General features: G+C 35.3%; 1 protein-coding gene across 5 annotated transcripts in view; it reads left to right on the top strand.

Annotated features, from left to right (window-relative positions):
* The window catches only part of PIBF1 (progesterone immunomodulatory binding factor 1), a 200,177-nt gene that overhangs the window by 111,927 nt on the left and 69,177 nt on the right, over positions 1 to 19,073 (top strand). For all 5 annotated transcript variants that reach the window (XM_059902534.1, XM_059902533.1, XM_059902535.1 and 2 more), the window contains 3 exons: positions 267 to 432; positions 6,081 to 6,231; positions 14,074 to 14,164. In XM_059902534.1, coding sequence (XP_059758517.1) covers positions 267 to 432; positions 6,081 to 6,231; positions 14,074 to 14,164 — 408 coding nt within the window. The remainder of the gene's footprint in view (positions 1 to 266; positions 433 to 6,080; positions 6,232 to 14,073; positions 14,165 to 19,073) is intronic.

Genomic DNA, 19,073 nt, shown 5'->3' on the forward strand with positions numbered 1-19,073 from the left:
TAATAATCATAGACAGGTAATAACTATTCTTGGATGGAAGGAATGAAAATAGGGGAGGAGTAGAGGAAGTTTAATTGGTATGTTTTGTTTCCTGGACTTGGCATATTTCCATACATATGCCTCTCTAAATTATTTACAAAAGCTTTGCTGAATAAATAAAAGTTATTAACTGCATAATAATATGGGGATATAGGAAAAAGTAGAAGTAATGTTTATGTTTCTATAGATCGAGATTTCTTTAGTGTTTTATAATTTTCTTCTTTCAGGTACAGAGAACTACAACTTAGTACAGAAAGCAAAGTAACAGAATTTCTCCATCAAAGTAAAATAAAATCTTTTGAAAGTGAGCGTGCTCAGCTTCTACAAGAGGAGACTGCAAGAAATCTCACACAGTGTCAGTTGGAATGTGAAAAATATCAGAAAAAATTGGAGGTACATATACAAACTTTTCTTTTAAAATTAACACAGACTGTAAGCTCCGTAAGTACAAGGTCTATATCATATTGAGCTTTATAAATAATATTTGTGTTATGTATGAAAACGAGCCTGTGTCCTTAAGTTTTAAAGATCTCTTATCAAGAGGACATACCTTCCTCATTTAGATAAAGAGGTGGAAAGAAGGGATGGACCATTTCTAAGAAAAGAAATGCAAATTGCCATAGGTCTGTTTGTTGTTTTTAAAATGCTGGCAAAAGTACCCTTAAATGGGAAATCTTATTTAACTAGAAAATGGAGGGTTTCCTTGGTGGCTCAGTGGTTAAGAATCCTCCTGCCAATGCAGGGGACAGGGTTCGAGCCCTGGTCCGGGAAGATCCCACATGCCGCGGAGCAGCTAAGCCTGCGAGCCACAACTGCTGAGCCCGCGTACCACAACTACTGAAGCCCGCACAGCCTAGAGCCCGTGCTCCACCACAGGAGAAGCCACTGCAATGAGAAGCTCGTGCACAGCAATGAAGAGTAGCCCCCGCTCCCCGCCACTAGAAAAAACCCGCGTGCAGAAACAAAGACCCAATGCAGCCAAAAATAAATAAATTTATTTAAAAAATAATAAAAAATTTAAAAAATAATAACACTGAATGAGGGACTTCCCTCGCGGTCCATGCTAAGACTCCATGCTTCCAATGCAGGGGGCCCAGGTTTAATCCCTGGTCAGGGAACTGGGTCCCACATGCCACAACTAAAGATCCCACATGCCACAACTGAAGATCCCACGTGCTGCAACTAAGCATGGGACTTCCCTGGCGGTTCAGTGGTTAAGACTTTGCCTTCCAATGCACTGGGTGTGAGTTCCATCCCTGGTTGGGGAGCTAAGATCCCACATGCCTCATGACCAACAAACCAAAATGTAAAACAGAAGCAATATTGTAACAAATTCAATAAAGACTTTAAAAATGGTCCACATCAATAAAATCTTTAAAAAATAAATAAAAATAAAAATGAAAAACATGGAATGAAAGGTGCAGTAATATCATTAACATGATTAATTAGCTAATGATGTAAGTATTCATTATAACAATCTTTCAGAAATTTCATTTCTGAAAAGTACTCTGTTAAGTAAAACTAACAAAATAGAGTCTCAGAAAATAAAGCCTTAGGGAAAAACATAAAAACAATGTTAAATAATACATATTTAAAGAAACATAAGTAAAAATTGTAGATGATGCTTACTTCTAAACAAAGCAGTGTTCAGCATTTAAAACTTCTTCAGGTACCTTCTTTGGGAAATTGCTGCAGTCATAATCTGCTACTGCTGACTCTCCCACACATTTTAGATTAGCTCTGATTTTGTATTCATCTTTTGGAATTTTTCATGGTTTAATTTTATAATTCCTAGCAGTTTCTTTTTCTTTTCACATTGGATGGCTGTGCTTGAGGATGTGTTTGGGATGGGGGGTGGGGTTATATTTAGGAAGGTAGAGAAGCACTTCCCCTCTCTCTGTACTGAAACAAAGATTTCACTAACCAGTACTTCACAACATACAGTGCTGATGTTTTCTAAACCATTCTATTCTATTATTTTTAGCTGGTTGCAGTTTAAATTGATTTCTCGACCTCCTAAAGGCTGCGACTTTAGGAGGTCTATGGGAAAGTGGTATGAAAACCACTTTCCCATAGACCTACCCACTTGGTCTGTGGCTGCAGGTGACTAATAATTATTGTGTTCTCTTGTGTAAAGGTCTTACATGGAAAAACAACTTTGTAAAAAATATTATGATTCTAAAAACTTTGGTTGATAAAGCTGAGGCTGTAGGGGAGTTTCTTTACAGCTTCTCCTTTGTTAAACTAGGATCTTTGAGAGGACAAGGACTGTTTATTTATTACCGTGTCACCGATGCCTAACACAGCGCCTCACTTATGGTGGATGCTCAATAAGTATTTAATGAGTGAGTGAATGGTTTGATGAAAGCTAATGTAGTACCACTGTTTGAATCCATTTTTCTGAAGTAGTAGAAGGTATCTTAGACAATTGTTATTTATAATGAATTCAGCGAGAAATAATTTTGTGAAAGGTAGAGATTGCTATAATTATGTACTTTTCAGTGGCTTTTACCCAGTATTCTCATTGATTTATAACTGGGGAACAATTTGTTCTATTTTTTCTTAATTATCAATTGCCAAAAGCTTTCAAAACACTGGCTTTATATTTTTGTCTCTTTTTAAAGCAATTATTGACCTATAATTTTGTATTTTCATTCATTTTATATATGTGTTATCTATATAATCTTATATAATTTTGTATTATCATTCTATTGTTTAAAGGAAGGAGATATCCACTGTGAAAGCTTGATATTTAATGGATTCCTCAAAGCAGTTGACCGATTTTTTGCATTCGTGTTTAAACTCAAATGTTCATAGATTGGTTTTTTTCCTAAAGAATCTTTAATGTAATAGCCTTCCATAGGTCCAATAATCAAGTTCTTCAATGGCTTCTCAGAAACTGTAATAAATTTTTTCATAGCAGCCACTCAGACAAATCCATAACAAAGGAGAATTCACCACCATGGGGTACTGAGGTATTGGAAGGTACCCCAAGTCAAAAGTTTCTGACAATCTCTTCTCTATGTTATGAATGAGAATTTTAAATTGTACCTCTCAATTTAATACTACTTTTAAGTCTCTTCTTAAAATAGTATTTTATGAAATATCTCATCTTCAACATTTTGATTCTTTATCTCTTTAGATATCCATTTCTGCAGTTTTTCTTTGTGTGGTATTTTTATTGGAGAAAGTGGGGTACAGATGAAAGGTATCAGCTGTGCTGTAGGAATTGCCATTTAACACTATCCTTACTGATCCTCTCTTTCGACGGGAATTCAGCCACCAGATTCTTTTTTTTTTTTTTAATTATTTTTTATTTATTTATTTTTATTTTTTTGGCTGCGTTGGGTCTTCGTTGCTGCTCACGGGCTTTTCTCTAGTTGCGGCAAGCGGGGGCTTCTCTTGTTGCGGAGCACGGGCTCTAGGCATGCGGGCTCAGCAGTTGTGGCGCACGGGCCCAGTTGCTCCGCGGCATGTGGGATCCTCCCGGACCAGGGCTCGAACCCATGTCCCCTGTATTGGCAGGCGGATTGCCAACCACTGTGCCACCAGGGAAGTCCAGCCACCAGATTCTTTTTTTTTTTTTTTTTTTTTTTTTAATTTTATTTATTTATTTATTTTTTGGCTGCATTGGGTCTTTTCTTGCTGCACGCGGGCTTTCTCTAGTTGCAGCGAGCAGGGGCCACTCTACGTTGCGGTGTGGGGGCTTCTCATTGTGGTGGCTTCTATTGTTGCGGAGCACAAGCTCTAGGCGTACGGACTTCAGTAGTTGTGGCTCGCGGGCTCTAGAATGCAGGCTCAGTAGTTGTGGCTCACGGGCCCAGTCGCTCCGCGGCATGTGGGATCTTCCCGGACCAGGGCTCGAACCCGTGTCTCCTGCATTGGCAGACAGATTCTTAACCACTGCACCACTAGGGAAGTCCCAGCCACCAGATTCTTAATGAATTACATCCCAATGTAATGAACTCTCTGAAAGCTCCAGATTGTCAAACTGTGTGGTGATTTTGTTATAATAAATTCTCTAGAAAACATTTCCAGCCAGCAAGAATGAATAATGCTAAAACAGGAATTTTCTTTTTCTGACCCAATCAGGGACACTAGAAATCATCCTACAGATATTATTCCCATGTTATTCTTTCTCCGCCCTTCAAAGGAATGTATTTGGAGGGTGGGGAATGATGTTTAATTTATCTAGGGTTGGGGGAGGGGGGTTAATTAATTAATTTATTTGTTTGGCCTCACCGTGCAACATGCGGGAGCTGAGTTCCCCAACCAGGGATCGAACCTGTGCCCTCTGCACTGGGAGCACGGAGTCTTAACCACTGGACCACCAGGGAAGTCCCTGGGAGGGAGTTCTGATGGAAATAATTGAAGGAAATGAGATGGAATAGATTAAAAGGATATTAAATCAGAATTTCTGCTTGTTAAAAACTGTAAATAGATCTTCCACATCTTCTTTCTCCCCATCACAGGAAGCACACAATCACATACATTTGTTAAGGTGAACTTTGTCATTAGAGAAACTAATAGAGAATTCAGGATAATTAAAGCAATACATCTCATTATTACAAACCATTTAATACAGAGTTCTCATAGGTGTATTTTCTGCAGTGATAATAATATTTTTCAGCACTTTTACTATGTTCTAGACACTCTGCTAAGCACTGTGAGTTTATCCTCTCATGTAATCCTTCCAGCAATATTCTGAGGTAGGCATAGAAAGAATAATTACCTAAGATCACAACGAATAAGTGTCAAAGCCAGGATTGAAATCCAAATCTTTCTGGCTCCAAACCATATTCTTACCATAATATTCTACTGCTTCTCAGGAAAACATTACTTATGTTGTGTTAAGAAGTAAGTGTAATATCACCCCATAATTTAGTCTGTACTAGTAAGTAAACTTTCTAGATAGTTGTAATTTAATGTAAGCATTAGAACATTCCTTTGTTACTAGAAATGTCTACTTTTTTAGTGAATTCATTATTGTCACCCTAGTGATTCCTTCAGTGAGTCCATAGGAGAATACAGGATTTTTTTGTTCTTACATAAAATAACTCCAATGTCCATGTCTTTTATATCTCTTTTTAATAATTTTTTAGCCTTTCTTTCTATACAAAGGCATTTTCTGATACTGCCCCGAGTAGCACTTCACATTTACATTTTGATTTGCTGCTTTGAATTTTTGATTGTTCAGCAAAACAAAAATCTTATTAAAACCATGGTAGGAGTAAATGCAATAGGACTTCCCTGGTGGTGCGGTGGTTAAGAATCCGCCTGCCAATGCAGGGGACACGGGTTTGAGCCCTGGTCCGGGAAGATCCCACATGCCACGGAGCAACTAAGCCCGTGCACCACAACTGCTGAGCCTGTGCTCTAAAGCCCGCAAGCTACAACTACTGAGCCCATGTGCCACAACTACTGAAGCCTGCACACCTAGAGCCCGTGCTCCACAACAAGAGAAGCCACCGCAATGAGAAGCCCGTGCACCGCAATGAGAAGCCCGTGCACTGCAACGAAGAGTAGTCCCTACTCACTGCTACTAGAGAAAGCCCGCGCACAGCAACGAAGACCCAACGCAGACATAAATAAATAAATAAATAAATTTTTAAAAAGACTAAATGAAATAATCTCTGGTGGAAAACTGAAGGACTCATTATGAGTATATAATTTTTACACACAGCTCTGTAAGCCTTTCTCAAATACCTGTGGTCACCAGATAAATAACCTCCACCTAGGTGAGGAGTATAGCATTATTGAATTTTTTGAATTCTAATAAGCAAATGCTAATGTTACTCCTATAACTATTACTAAGTTTTAAATTTTTTTCAGTTTATGTAATAAAGTGCTTCATAATTTTCACTTAAAAACAAATTAATTATTTTCCTCAGAAATAAATGTATTTTACCTCCTCAGTCATCTTAATTGAGCTACTTTCTCTTCATGTCTAAATCATTAAAAAAAAATTTTGTATCATGTTTTTGTCTTAACTGTCAACCTCTTTAATTCTGCCTTTGCAATTTTTTTTCTTCCACTCTTAGGTTTTAACTAAAGAATTTTATAGTCTCCAAGCCTCTTCTGAAAAACGTATTACCGAACTTCAAGCACAGAACTCTGAACATCAGGCAAGGCTAGACATTTATGAGAAACTGGAAAAAGAGCTTGATGAAATAATAATGCAAACTGCAGAAAGTAAGTCTCCCACCACTCCACACACAGCTTTTTTTTCTGGCAGCACAAGGAACTTGATACTGTTTCTAAAACTGCTTTGCTATATTTCTTTGAAATATAACTTGTAACTTTTTTTTTGAAAGAATACTTTACATTTTAAAAATTAGTTAACTTTGGACTTCCCTGGTGGTGCAGTGGTTTAGAGTCTGCTTGCCAGTGCAGGGGACACGGGTTCGAGCCCTGGTCCAGGAAATCCCACATGCCACGGAGCAACTAAACCCGTGCACCACAACTACTGAGCCTGCACTCTAGAGCCCGCGGGCCACAACTACTAAAGCCCACGTGCCACAACTACTGAAGCCCGTGCTCCTAGAGCCCGTGCTCCGCAACAAAGAATAGCCTCACTCACCGCAACTAGGGAAAGCCTGTGCGCAGCACCGAAGACCCAAGACAGCCTAATTAATTAATTAATTAATTTTTTTAAATTAGTTAACTTTAATTCTAGTAGTTGAGATCACAAAAAAATATGGTTAACTATGATCGATTTTATCTTTTCACTTATTTACCTCACTCATTCAGCAATAAAGTGATTACATATGCCAAGGTTTTATCTTTTCATTTATTTAGCTCATTCATTAAACAATTATTAAGTGAATACATATGCCAGGATATGGGGATATGGAGTTCATGCAATAATTCTTGCTTATAGGTATTCCTAGTCTAGTCTACTGGGAGAGACAAACATATTAACAGATAATTAAAGTGCTATTAGCAAGAGAGAGGCAGTTCTTGTTGTAAGTACAGAAGAGATCTTGAGTTAATTCCATGTTGGAGGTGAGGAATCCCTGAGAGGGGAGATGACATTTCAATGAGGGACAGATAGAAATTGAAGGACAGATAGAAATTCATTGCATACACTGTGGATGACTTTGACTTTAATTTCTACTTCTTTTTTTTCCTTTTATTTTCTGTCTTCCAGTGATGTCCCTGACTCCAAGGGAATATTCTAAATTAACATTTCACCATTGACTGTGATGTTTGCTACAGTACATTATTTCTGTTCAGAAGTCAGAAATAATAGTGGCATTCTTATAAAAATGGGTTTAAACTTCAATTGAAGTTGAGGTTGACTTTATTTGGGGCACCTTTTCTCGTAAAGACTGTATTGTGTTGATAGCCCAGTTTAAGAAAAACTTTTATTTTATTCCTATCATTGCCTTTTTTTTTAATTTCCAAGGCCAATGTCTAATAACTACGATAGCTTCCAAATTTATCTTCAGTTTCTTCATGGAGTCTGAGTAATCTTTATAAAATACAGATTTGATCATACCGTAAACCTGCTTTAATGCCCCTACAACTTTAAACAGCCTAAAGTCAAATTCCTTAGCATGTCTTTTTATGATTAGACTTATTTATCTTTGTACTTTTTTATGCCTTGCCATTCCCTATCATATTGCATTATTTTGAAAGTTCCATACTTCTTTATCTCTATAGTTTTGCAGATATTCCTCTGTCTAAACAAATTAGGAGTAGAAGAGAACTTCCTCAATCTGATAAAAGATATCTACAAAAAACGTACAGCTAATATTATACCTAATGATGAAATATCAAATGCTTTCCCTTTAAAGGAGAGAACCAGGCAAGGATTTCTGTTTTCATAACTTACATTAAACATTGTATTTGAACTCCTAGCCTGTGAACTAAGGCAAGAAAGGAAAAATGAGTATAAAGATCGGAAAGGAATAGGAAGACTGTATTTTCAAATTACAAAACAATCACTAACACTGATAAGTAAATTTAACAAGCTATAATAATTACACAGAAATATACTAGAAGCTCGGACTTCCCTGGTGGTGCAGTGGTTAAGAATCCACCTGCCAGTGCAGGGGACATGGGTTTGATCCCTGGTCGGGGAACTGAGATCCCACATGCCGCAGAGCAACTAAGCCTGTGCGCCACAACTACTGAGCCTGCACTCCAGAGCCCACGAGCCATGACTACTGAGCCCGCACACCACAACTACTGAAGCCCGCATGCCCTAGAGGCCACGCACTGCAACTACTGAGCCCATGCACTGCAACTACTGAAACCTGCATGCTTTAGGACCTGCGTGCCCCAACTACTGAGCCCGCATGCGGCAACTACTGAAGCCCATGCACATGGAGCCCATGCTCCGCAACGAGAAGCCACTGCAATGAGAAGCCTGTGCACCGCAACAAAGAGTAGCCCCCGCTTGCTGCAACTAGAGAAAGCCCCTGTGCAGCTACAAAGACCCAACACAGCCAAAAATAAAATTAAAAAAAAAAAAAAAAAAATATATATATATATATATAAACACACACACACACACACACACACACACTAGAAGCAAACAATTGGAAAAAGAAATTTAAAAAGCCATTTCAAAAAAAAAAGCAATTTCATTTACAATAGTATCAAAACATAAAATACGTAGGAATAGATTGAACAACACGAAATACAAACCATTGCTAAGAAAAATTAAAGAAGACTTGCTAAAACATCAATAGATATATCATGAATTCTATAAATTCAGTATTGTCCCAATCATAATTCCTTTTTCTTTTTAACATTTTTGTATTCCGTTTATGTGGAAATTCAAAGGACTTATTAAAAGGTCTACTTTTAATAAGACCACGGCACACCTACCAGAATGGCTGAAATTAGCAAGACTGGTTATACCAAATGTTGGTGAGACTGTGGAAGAACTGACACTTTGTTATAAAACCAAACAGCCTATCCAGTGATCCAGCAATTTCATTGTTGTTATTTGCCTAAAGGCAAAGAAAACATATGCATACTAGAATAACCAAAATAATTTTGAAAAAAAGAACAAAATTGGAAGAGTTAACACTTCAAGACTTAGACTTCAAGACTTAATATAAAGCTACAGTATCAAGCTAGTATACTACTGACATAAAGAAAGACAAATACAACAACAAAATAGAATCGAGAACTAAGAAATAGACCCACACTTGTCTGATTATTTGATTTTTAATAAAGGAAGCATACCATTCAGCTAGAGAAAGGAAAGTTTGTTCAATAAATGGTGCTAAAAAAAATTGGACATCTTTTTGAAAATGAACCTTAACCTTATTTCACACTATACACTAATATTAATTTGAGACTTGCAAGTAATAGCTAAAATTATAAATCTTTAGTGGAAAATATGGGTATTTTTGCAACTGGGGGTAACTTAAAATCTCCTAGACAGGATCCTGAAAGCAACTGCCATAAAAGAAAAATTTACCAAGTAGACTTCATCAAAATTAAAAATTTCTGCTCTTATAGAAGACATCTTTAAGAAATGAAGAACTAAGCTACAGAGTAGGAGAAGGTAATCGCAGTCTTATATCTGACAGAGGAATGGTATCCAAATTAAGAAAATGCCTCAGAGAAAATATTCACAAAAGTCTTGACATAAGATTATCCAGATGAGCCCATCTCAAGGGTCCTTATAAGAAAGAAGGTGATATTGTGATGAAATCAGAAGTCAGAGATAGAAGATTTGAAGATGCGTAGAGAATGTTATGAAGAAAATCATAGGAGATAATAAATTTACAGTACTTTACTGTATTTATCAATACCATAGGTTTACATCATCTGTTTACGAGATGAATTATCTGTCAGTACCTATATCAATATTGTCTTATATGATACAAAACACTGTAGATGTTATATGTATTGCTAACACTAGATATCAAAAATGAAAAGTTAGATGGACCTAGAGATTATCATACCAAGTGAGGTAAGTCAGAAAGAGAAAGACAAATATCATGATATCATTTATATGTAGAATCTAAAATATGATACAAATGAACTTACTTACAAAACAAAAACAGACTCACAGACATAGAAAACAAACTTATGGTTACCAAAGAGGAAGAGAGAGGTGGGAGAGGGATAAATTAGGAGTTTGGGATTAGCAAATACAAACTACTATATGTAAAATAGATAAACAGCAAGTTCCTAATGTATAGGACAGGGGACTATATTCAATAACTTGTAATAAACCATAATGGAAAAGAATATGAAAAGGAATATATATATATATTCACTTTGCTGTATACCAGAAACTAATACAACATTGTAAATCAACTACACTTCAATAAAAAATATATATTACCAAAAAAATGAAACGATAATGTGAAAAAGAAATTGACATTTATTTATAGGTATTAAAATTCGTGCATGGATAACGAAGAAGCAGCAATATGATTGCTTTATCACAACCCAGTGTAATCAGTATGATTGCTTCACAGTAGCCTAGCCTATACACTAATGAATGAATCATTATAAAATTTTTATGGTATTATAGTCATATTCATAATACAGTACTGGAAACATTGTTACACGTTTTTACAAACCACGTACTTGTGATGATAGGCTGATACGCAGTGTCTCCAATTATGAGAGAGACATACAGTACGGTAATGTAATTCTTTGACAGCACAGTTATAAAACAGTAAGAAAACACATTAATTTATATTAAATATTACCTTATGCCTATATACAAATAGAGAAGTGTCTACATATACTTTATGCATTCATGACTTACCTTTTTCTTAGTTTTTTCGATATTTCAGGGCTACACAGTTCATCTGCAAGTTTTTTCAAATTGTTGCAAATCTCCAAAAATTTTTTCCAATGTATTTATTGAAAAATATTCATGTTTGAGTGGACCCAAGCAGTTCAAACCCTGTTGTTCAAGGGTCAACTGTTTATGTTTCTCAAAATTCACTGAATGATAAACTTAAGATTTGTACCTTTCACCATATGTAAATTTTATTTTTAAAAAAGAACTATAAGTAATATTGAACTATAGTTGATTTACATGTTGAGCTGTTTGGGGGTGAAGGCACAGATCTGCAACTTATTTTGAAATGCATCGAAAAAATAAGATGGATTCATGGATGGATACAGTGATAGATAAATGTGTGAGAAATAAATGTAGTACGATGTTTAGTTTTGAATCCAGATGTTGGATATATGAGTGTACACTTCTTTCAGCTTTTCCATGTGTGTAAATATTTTCTAAATAAAATCTTTAGAAAAGATATATAAATTAATTTTTTGCTATGATATTTTATAAACCATCTTAAAAGTATCTTAGAATAAAATATATTTGCTTGTCCTTGGAAGATTAGTAAACTAGGTTCTTTTCTATCCGTTCACATTGGAAATTAGAATATTCCTATCCTTGTTCAACGAATACTTACTGATTAAACAAAATTTGTAAGATGTAAGTGCAAAACATTCTTTCTTAGTACTATAGTGTGTACAATATTCAAAGGATTATCATCTAATTCAGCTCATTTCAGCTGACATGAAGATGGTTAGACTTCATTTATTAAGGTGTAACCATGGCAAATTACAGTATCCTGTTTACACTTGAATTGCTTTTTGTATTCAAATAAGTTTAATATTTGTATATTTGAGGAGTTTCGTTTTCAAAGATCGTCATCAAATTGTTAAAAGTACAGGTATTGTCTAGAAGCTAAATAATTTTTTTTTTAAATATCAGATTTCTAATTGTCAAATTGAGGGACCTACTTTCCATCCTCATCCTACTTGTAACCTCTGCTGGGCATTTGTCACATTTCTCAAAACTCTTCTCTTGCTTCTTAAGTCGCCTGCCTTTGATTGTTTCTTCTCCATCGCTTTTGTCTCTTCTTTTATCTAACTCTTTCTGGTTCCCAGGGTTTTGTGGGTTTTTTTTCCCTCATCCTCTTCAATTCTGACTTACCTACTTTCTGGATAATTTTATCCCTTTCCACAATTTCAGTGACTGGCCACAGGCTAGTGATTCCACAGGTCTGTATGGAATTCTTGCAGTCATTGAAGATGTAGCATTATTTATATTTTCTCTTCCTTCCCTAAAACGTATTAATTTTCTTGTATTCTTGATCTGTTAGTAAGGTTAAAGTCTGTCTAATTACCCAACTAGCTTTTGTCAACCTTGATTCCTCCCTCATCCTATCTAGTGCCTCATCTCACCTGCATACCTCCTCATTGGTCTAGAATCCAGGTTCTTTTCTCCATCCTCCATTGCTATTATGGACCAAATCACAACTGGATTATTACTATAACCTGTAAGGAGTTCTCTGTGCTACCAATCTAGGTCACCCTTTTCCCATTACTGGAATTTTTTTTCCTATAATATCAGCATCAACAACAAAAATCTATTGGTCATGTCACTTACCTGTACTAATCTCTTTTAATTTCTTGTTGTGTGTAGAATAAAATCCAGACCCGTTAGCCTAGCAAATGAGACTTTAGTCCCATTCACAGTTGGAACTTGGCCTCCCTTTCTACTACTATTGTTTTCCAGACTAACTTCAGCCACTTTTCTCACAATTACTGAAACTTCACAGCCCTGTACCTTTACACATTGCAGTTCCTTCCTGCACATTCTCTGTGAATGTCATTCTCCCCATACCTTCCTAATGCCTCTAGCATGGGAAAAATAGTGGTACTAAGACACATTCATATCTCTTTAGTACCATTTGCCATTTTGTGTAGGACATTGTTTCTGTAATTAAATCACCACTAGAATAGTTAGCCCATGAGTTATTAATCCAGTAAGTATTAAACTCAAATTTAAGTTGTCCATCAATATCTGATGGGTTTTTGAGATGTTAGCTAAATTTACCCCTCTTTCTTCTGACCTTAGAACTATTTAAGAGAAACAAGCATCAGATAGGTATCTAAATGCCTGCTCTAGTTCTGATAGAGCTGGATTGGAGAAGCCAACTTGGCTCTGAGTAATGATAGCTGTTACTATCAGCAATGGCACATAGCATCGCTTGCTTACACGTGTCCCTCATAACTACTAATCCTACCTCTGAAAACTGATCTTGGTTCACTGTGAATAGGGTCAAAATTGAAGAAAAAGACACTTATGAATATTCCTGAAATGTTTACTGTACTACAGAAGGATCAAACAACAAATAAGTGCATATTACAGTGATAGGCCTGCAAATAGCTTCACTTACTAATGTAAAATATTTGGCTTTATTTTAAACCTGAAACATTTCTGAAAGTAGGTTTCTCTTTTTGACATTAAAATACTGGTTATTGATGAATAATGTTATAAAAATTGTTATATGTCATGAACTGCTTTAAATTGAGCTGGAAACCTTTAGTTTTTATAGCCTTATTAAATATTTTTTCATCTCAACTTACAGTAAATTGTCATCGCATTTAAACGTTTTACCCATAAAACATTAACCTGTTAGTTAAAATTCCTTTTGGGGAGTGGTGTGACAATAGCAAAATTTAGAAGTAAATGGTGTTACTGAGTTTTTTGTAATTTTTTTAAAAAGGCCATCAATAGACTCTTAGGACTGTATATTTTCTTCACAGAGTAGCCTACTTAAATGCATAATTTCATTATTGCAAGTTAGGATAAAGTTGTTCTTCTGATAAAATAATGAACATCTTTCCTAATTAAAAGTAGTCATTTCTCTTATCAAGAAGAGAAGTAATGAAATTGATCTTATCATTACTTTTTCATAAGTACATAACATACATTTCATGCAGAAAGCCTTTGAATCTCAGAATAAAAACGACATCTGTATTATTATGCTTTATAACAAGAAAACTTAACGTGTCATATGATGCAGTCCCTTACACCTTTTAAAAATAGATGGAACAAATCCAAGCAAGCATATACTTTACGAAATAACTGCTGCTGCTTACAGATGGTCTGTTTGAGGTTATGCATTAGCCCTTTTAAATGTTCTTATGCTCCTTAATTCATTATTATGACCTCTTTTATTTTCACTTCTGCCATACTTTTTAAGAAAAAAAAAATTTCACATTGTACACTTCAATATTTTCCAGTTGAAAATGAAGAGGAGGCTGAAAGGATTCTTTTTTCTTATGGCTATGGTGCTAATGTTCCCACAACAGCCAAAAGACGACTAAAGCAAAGGTAAAATCAATATATATTCATTTCACTTATCTATTCAAGCTAAATGTAATTACATTGTGCTTTATGATAATGTACTGAGTGGAGTGACAAAATAAAGTTACTTTATTCTTAGTATGCATAAATATTAAATTGCTCACAAACACAGTAAGTAATAATCATGCATTTCATGTATTTTTAAGTGAGTTTAATGGTTGGTAGAATGTAAGTGTACATTAGAATTTTCCTAGAATTGGATTCAGTGATAATGACACCATTTTAAATTTATTTTCATCTTAATTTCAGGTGAATTACAAATGCTTTTTTGTACCAACAATTTTCAGGTTAAAATTAATGAATTATGCTTCCTTTTTTTTTCGCTTGTTTTTTATTCACCTGTCTACATTCCTTGATGTATACTTGAGAGAGAGAAAAAGAAAGAGATTGGGAGAGAGCGATAGAGCTAGCATATATACTGTGATTGAAAGTATAAAACACTTTGTGAAGACCAAGAAAATTTTTAGGAGATCCGCTAGTTATTTGTTGAGATACTATTTAAAGTATACTAAGAGAAAATTGTACCTATATTAATTGGTTTTCTAGTTGACCTAACTCCTAACTCCTTTCTCCCACCTGAATTCATCCTGCTTTGCAGAAAGAGCCCTGCTTGCTACCATAACAAATCTAAATGTTTCTATCAGACTTCTAAGCCCTTCCATGTGGCCCTACCTCTCCCGCCTTATTTACCTCTCTACCCCAAATGAGGGTAGTATATCTCTCTGCTTATAATGTCTGTTTTCCACATACCACACAACAGAGCATTTGTCTTATCTCACTAGCTCTCATTTTCCATATCGTTTCCCCAGCTAGATGGAAAGTTCCTCAAGGTCAGCAGCTACATCTTATTCTTGTTTATTCTCCATTGTCCCTACCTAGCATGGTGTAAGATACCTAGTAGAATTGTCTCTTCATCTGAGTATTTGAGGATTCAGAGCTGCTATCTGTTATTTTTACATGAATTGATTTAAACGTTTAGAGACATTACACACTAAGTAAGAGAAACAATTCGTCTTAATTCTAATACTTTTGTAGAAACTTTGGCTCAGAGGGTAACGGGTCTTTAGAGCTATCTAAAGTGATATAAGATAGAGACCATTTTATGAGAAGTAACAACAGGATGCTTAGAATTTATGTTTCTTACTGGTTACACTGAATAGACCAAGGATAGAAGACTGCCAGATATCAAATTGTAGCTGGAATGGTTAATTCTGTTTAGTGAAGATGCAAGTATTTCTAAATTATGTATTATTTGGAAAAATCGGTTATAGTGCCATTCCATTCCCATTCTCCCCTGAGTCCCTCCTAAGGGTGACCTAGGATAATTTGTGATTTTCAGCATATCTCCATTTTTGAGCATTATGTTGCCAAAGGAGGAATAGAAATGTAGTTTTGTGGGCAAGCGACTTTTTTATCAGTGGCAAATGATTGGTAAAATGCTAAAAATGGAAATTTGAAGGAGGAAGTCCATTCTCTTCTCTATTTTATCATCTGATTCCTTCAAAAGAATCTTGGTCACAAGAAGAAAAAAGACTTTTTCTGTTGTAAGCTTTCTTTCTTTAGCCCCCAAATGCTGAGTTCTTCTAAAATTGAAAGCAATTATTACTATTATCTTACTATTTTTTTAAGAATTTCCAAAACAGACGTTGATTTCTTAATATTTAGGTTGAAGATTTAAGGACCCACAACTGATTCATATTCTGAATAATCTTAACTGTCCAAATATTTCTAAAGATTTTATCACTGAGCTATCTATGTGCCTTGAACAAGTGCCTAATGGGCATGCTATTAATATCTCCTACCAGCTGGTACCAGGCATTCTTCTCATGATGAACCGTAGGGTTATTTTGAGGAAGTGCTTCTGAGGTCATCTAAACTGAGTGAAGGGAAAGTAAGTCTAGATAGCCAAAGAGGACATTTATGCATTCCTTTGCACATTCATTCAACAACTTCTATTGAGTGCCTACTGTATGCACAAAATCGACCAGTGGCAAAGAAGATCCCTGTTTAGGATCTGATGCATTTCTGAAGTTTGCAAAGTCCATATTTGATTTCTTAATGGATATTTGTAAAGAAGTCAATGGCTTTGTGCTCTAAGTTTAATTTATTTAAGATGAAAGCAATATAACCTTCAAATATTTAATTTGTCACATTTGAAATTAAAGCAATGGAAGCTTAAGGTGGATTATAAAATAACTTAGTCATAATGACAAATGAAATATTTGCATAATAAAGTTTTCATTATACATCAGCACATTTCAAAATGTATTAAAATTTCAAAGGAACTTATTTCTCATCTGCTACACAATATATCCCATTCATACTAAATTTGATTTAAAATTTCATATATTCAACAACCAGAATTAAATATTTTAGGGTAACACTTAATCGGAGGGGATTTCTGATTATAAAAATAATATATGTTTATTTTAGAATATTAGGAAAATTACCAATAATCCTACTGTCCAAAGACAGCCATTCAAAAATGTATATAGATACATATATATTCTTACATATTTAAGGTATTATTGTATGTAACTTAGAAATTTAATTTTTTATCTTATAATTTCACCCTGAACATTTTCTTATATCATTGAATATTCTTCAAAAAGGTAATTTTTAATGGTTATTCACAACTTTAATTTTTAGGCCTTCTGTTTTTGAGTGCCATATTGCTGTTAGTAAATTGGATAGCCACTGAAAATTTTCACTAGTTACCTGTTGCCACCCAATGTATATTATGAAATTAAAATGAGAAAATGGATGCGAAGAAGTTCACCACACAGTGAGTGCCTGGCATAGAGTAGGTGTCCAATAAAAGTTTTGTTATGTCAATTAATGTTTCTTAAAGGAAATAGATCACACAGTTGATTTTAGAGGTAAAGCCAATGTTCCAGAAACTTTAATGAGGCACAAGGTGAGTTTTCATTTAAAACAACTTTGTTTTAAAATTTTAATGAGACCTCTTGAAATAATTAGTGGAAACAACCCCTGGACATGGAACTAGTTTTGAGATTCACTTTCTTTGATATTAATCAGTTTCTTAAGACATAGACCATAATGCCAGTTTCCAATAAAGAAGTAGCAAAACTAATTTTTCAAAATTAGTTTGAAAAATAACTTCCGAAAGTGTATCTTAAACACATTATAATTGTTAAATAAGGTTACTCACATTTTGAATTTTCAATAGAGATATGAACAGTAACTAAACATTGTGTTAAGCTTTCCGGGACAAAGTTGTGGAAAGTTAAAAGGGCATATACAATTAAAGTCGCTTAAAATAAAAAAGGCTCTTCTTGACTTGACTGAGCCTGAAAATCTGAAGTAATGCTTTTGTTTCGGTAGCGATTGTTTTGAAAATAGCAAACAAGATTTTCTGGTTGCATGTTTTGGATATGCTCTTTAACCTGTAACACGAAATGGGTGACACCCAGGCACTAACATGGTCTTCGTGTGTGCTTCCCTGTTTGTTTTGGCAGATCTGAATGTGGAGACTTTTCTGAAGGTTTTTAAACCTTTCAAATTGCAAGCTTTACTGCATACTCTTGATCTTTGTTTTAGTTTCTGTCTAGTTTTATAAAGAGCTTTAAGTTGAAACTCTCACAGTAGACTAATCTTTATAATAAAGGAAAAAATAAAGCAGAGGAAGCTTTTATTTTCCTAGCAAACTTTTGTGCATAATGAAATTTTCTTTTCACCTCCTTTCTTCTCACATGTGTGAGTTCTCATTTCCCTCCTTAGAGAAAGTTTTGCTTATTTCATTTGGGTTGGTTTTAGAAACCTTTAAAAAGTTATTGCTAATCTACTCATGATCAACTTGAAAGTTTAAACCTACAGAAAACCTAGAAAAAGACTCATATAACTATAGGTAATCATAATGCACCACTATTTAGTCCTCAGTAACTGCCAAGGAAGCAGGCAGTGCAGGGAGCAACCTTATGCTTTCTGAAGCTGAGATCGTTCTGGAGCAAGTGCCCTTTTTTTGAACCATTTTTCCGTGCCATGCTAATTGAGACAGGACTCTGACCTGTTAAAACTGAAAAAGAGGGCTTCCCTGGTGGCGCAGTGGTTGAGAATCTGCCTGCCAGTGCAGGGGACAGGGGTTCGGGCCCTGGTCTGGGAAGATCCCACATGACACGGAGCAGCTAGGCCCGTGAGCCACAACTACTGAGCCTGCGTGTCTGGAGCCTGTGCTCCACAAGAGAGGCCGCGATAGTGAGAGGCCCGCGCACCGCGATGAAGAGTGGCCCCCGCTTGCCACAACTGGAGAAAGCCCTCGCACAGAAACGAAGACCCAACACAGCCAGGAATGAACGAATGAATGAATGAATGAATGAATAAATAAATAAATAAATGTACAAAAAAAAAAAAACTGAAAAAGAGCAAAAAGCCAAATGTTATTTCAGACCAAGTAACTAATTAGCAGGTAACTAAGTACCTACACTTATTTATTTGGAGTTTTGGTAATACTAAGAACCATCCAATACTGAAGGACTCAAGACAGAGCATCAGTCCTCCACTGTGCTTTGATATCTCAGATATAAATGGAGATCGACCATGTTCACATTGCCTGGGCTATACTACTATGAAATTGTTTGTGATAATCAGAAGTACTGACTGCCATTGACAAATCCAAGAGGATAACATTTATTTTGAGTCAAGAGGTGCTGAGAGAGCTAAGAGATAACCCTTGGGGAAATAATTTTACCAGATAAGAGGTGAAATTTTAGTTTAAAATTCAAATACAAAACTATACTCTTGTGGTATTAGTTTCCAGTTGATGTAAAACTTAATGTTGGTGCAGGTAAAAATCACATGGCAGTTATATAATTACAAAGAAGAATTGTATGCTGTACCTACTTTAGTGTCCCAACAG

Source organism: Balaenoptera ricei, chromosome 18 (assembly GCF_028023285.1).
Source record: "Balaenoptera ricei isolate mBalRic1 chromosome 18, mBalRic1.hap2, whole genome shotgun sequence".
In the NCBI taxonomy this organism is placed as follows: Eukaryota; Metazoa; Chordata; class Mammalia; order Artiodactyla; family Balaenopteridae; genus Balaenoptera; species Balaenoptera ricei.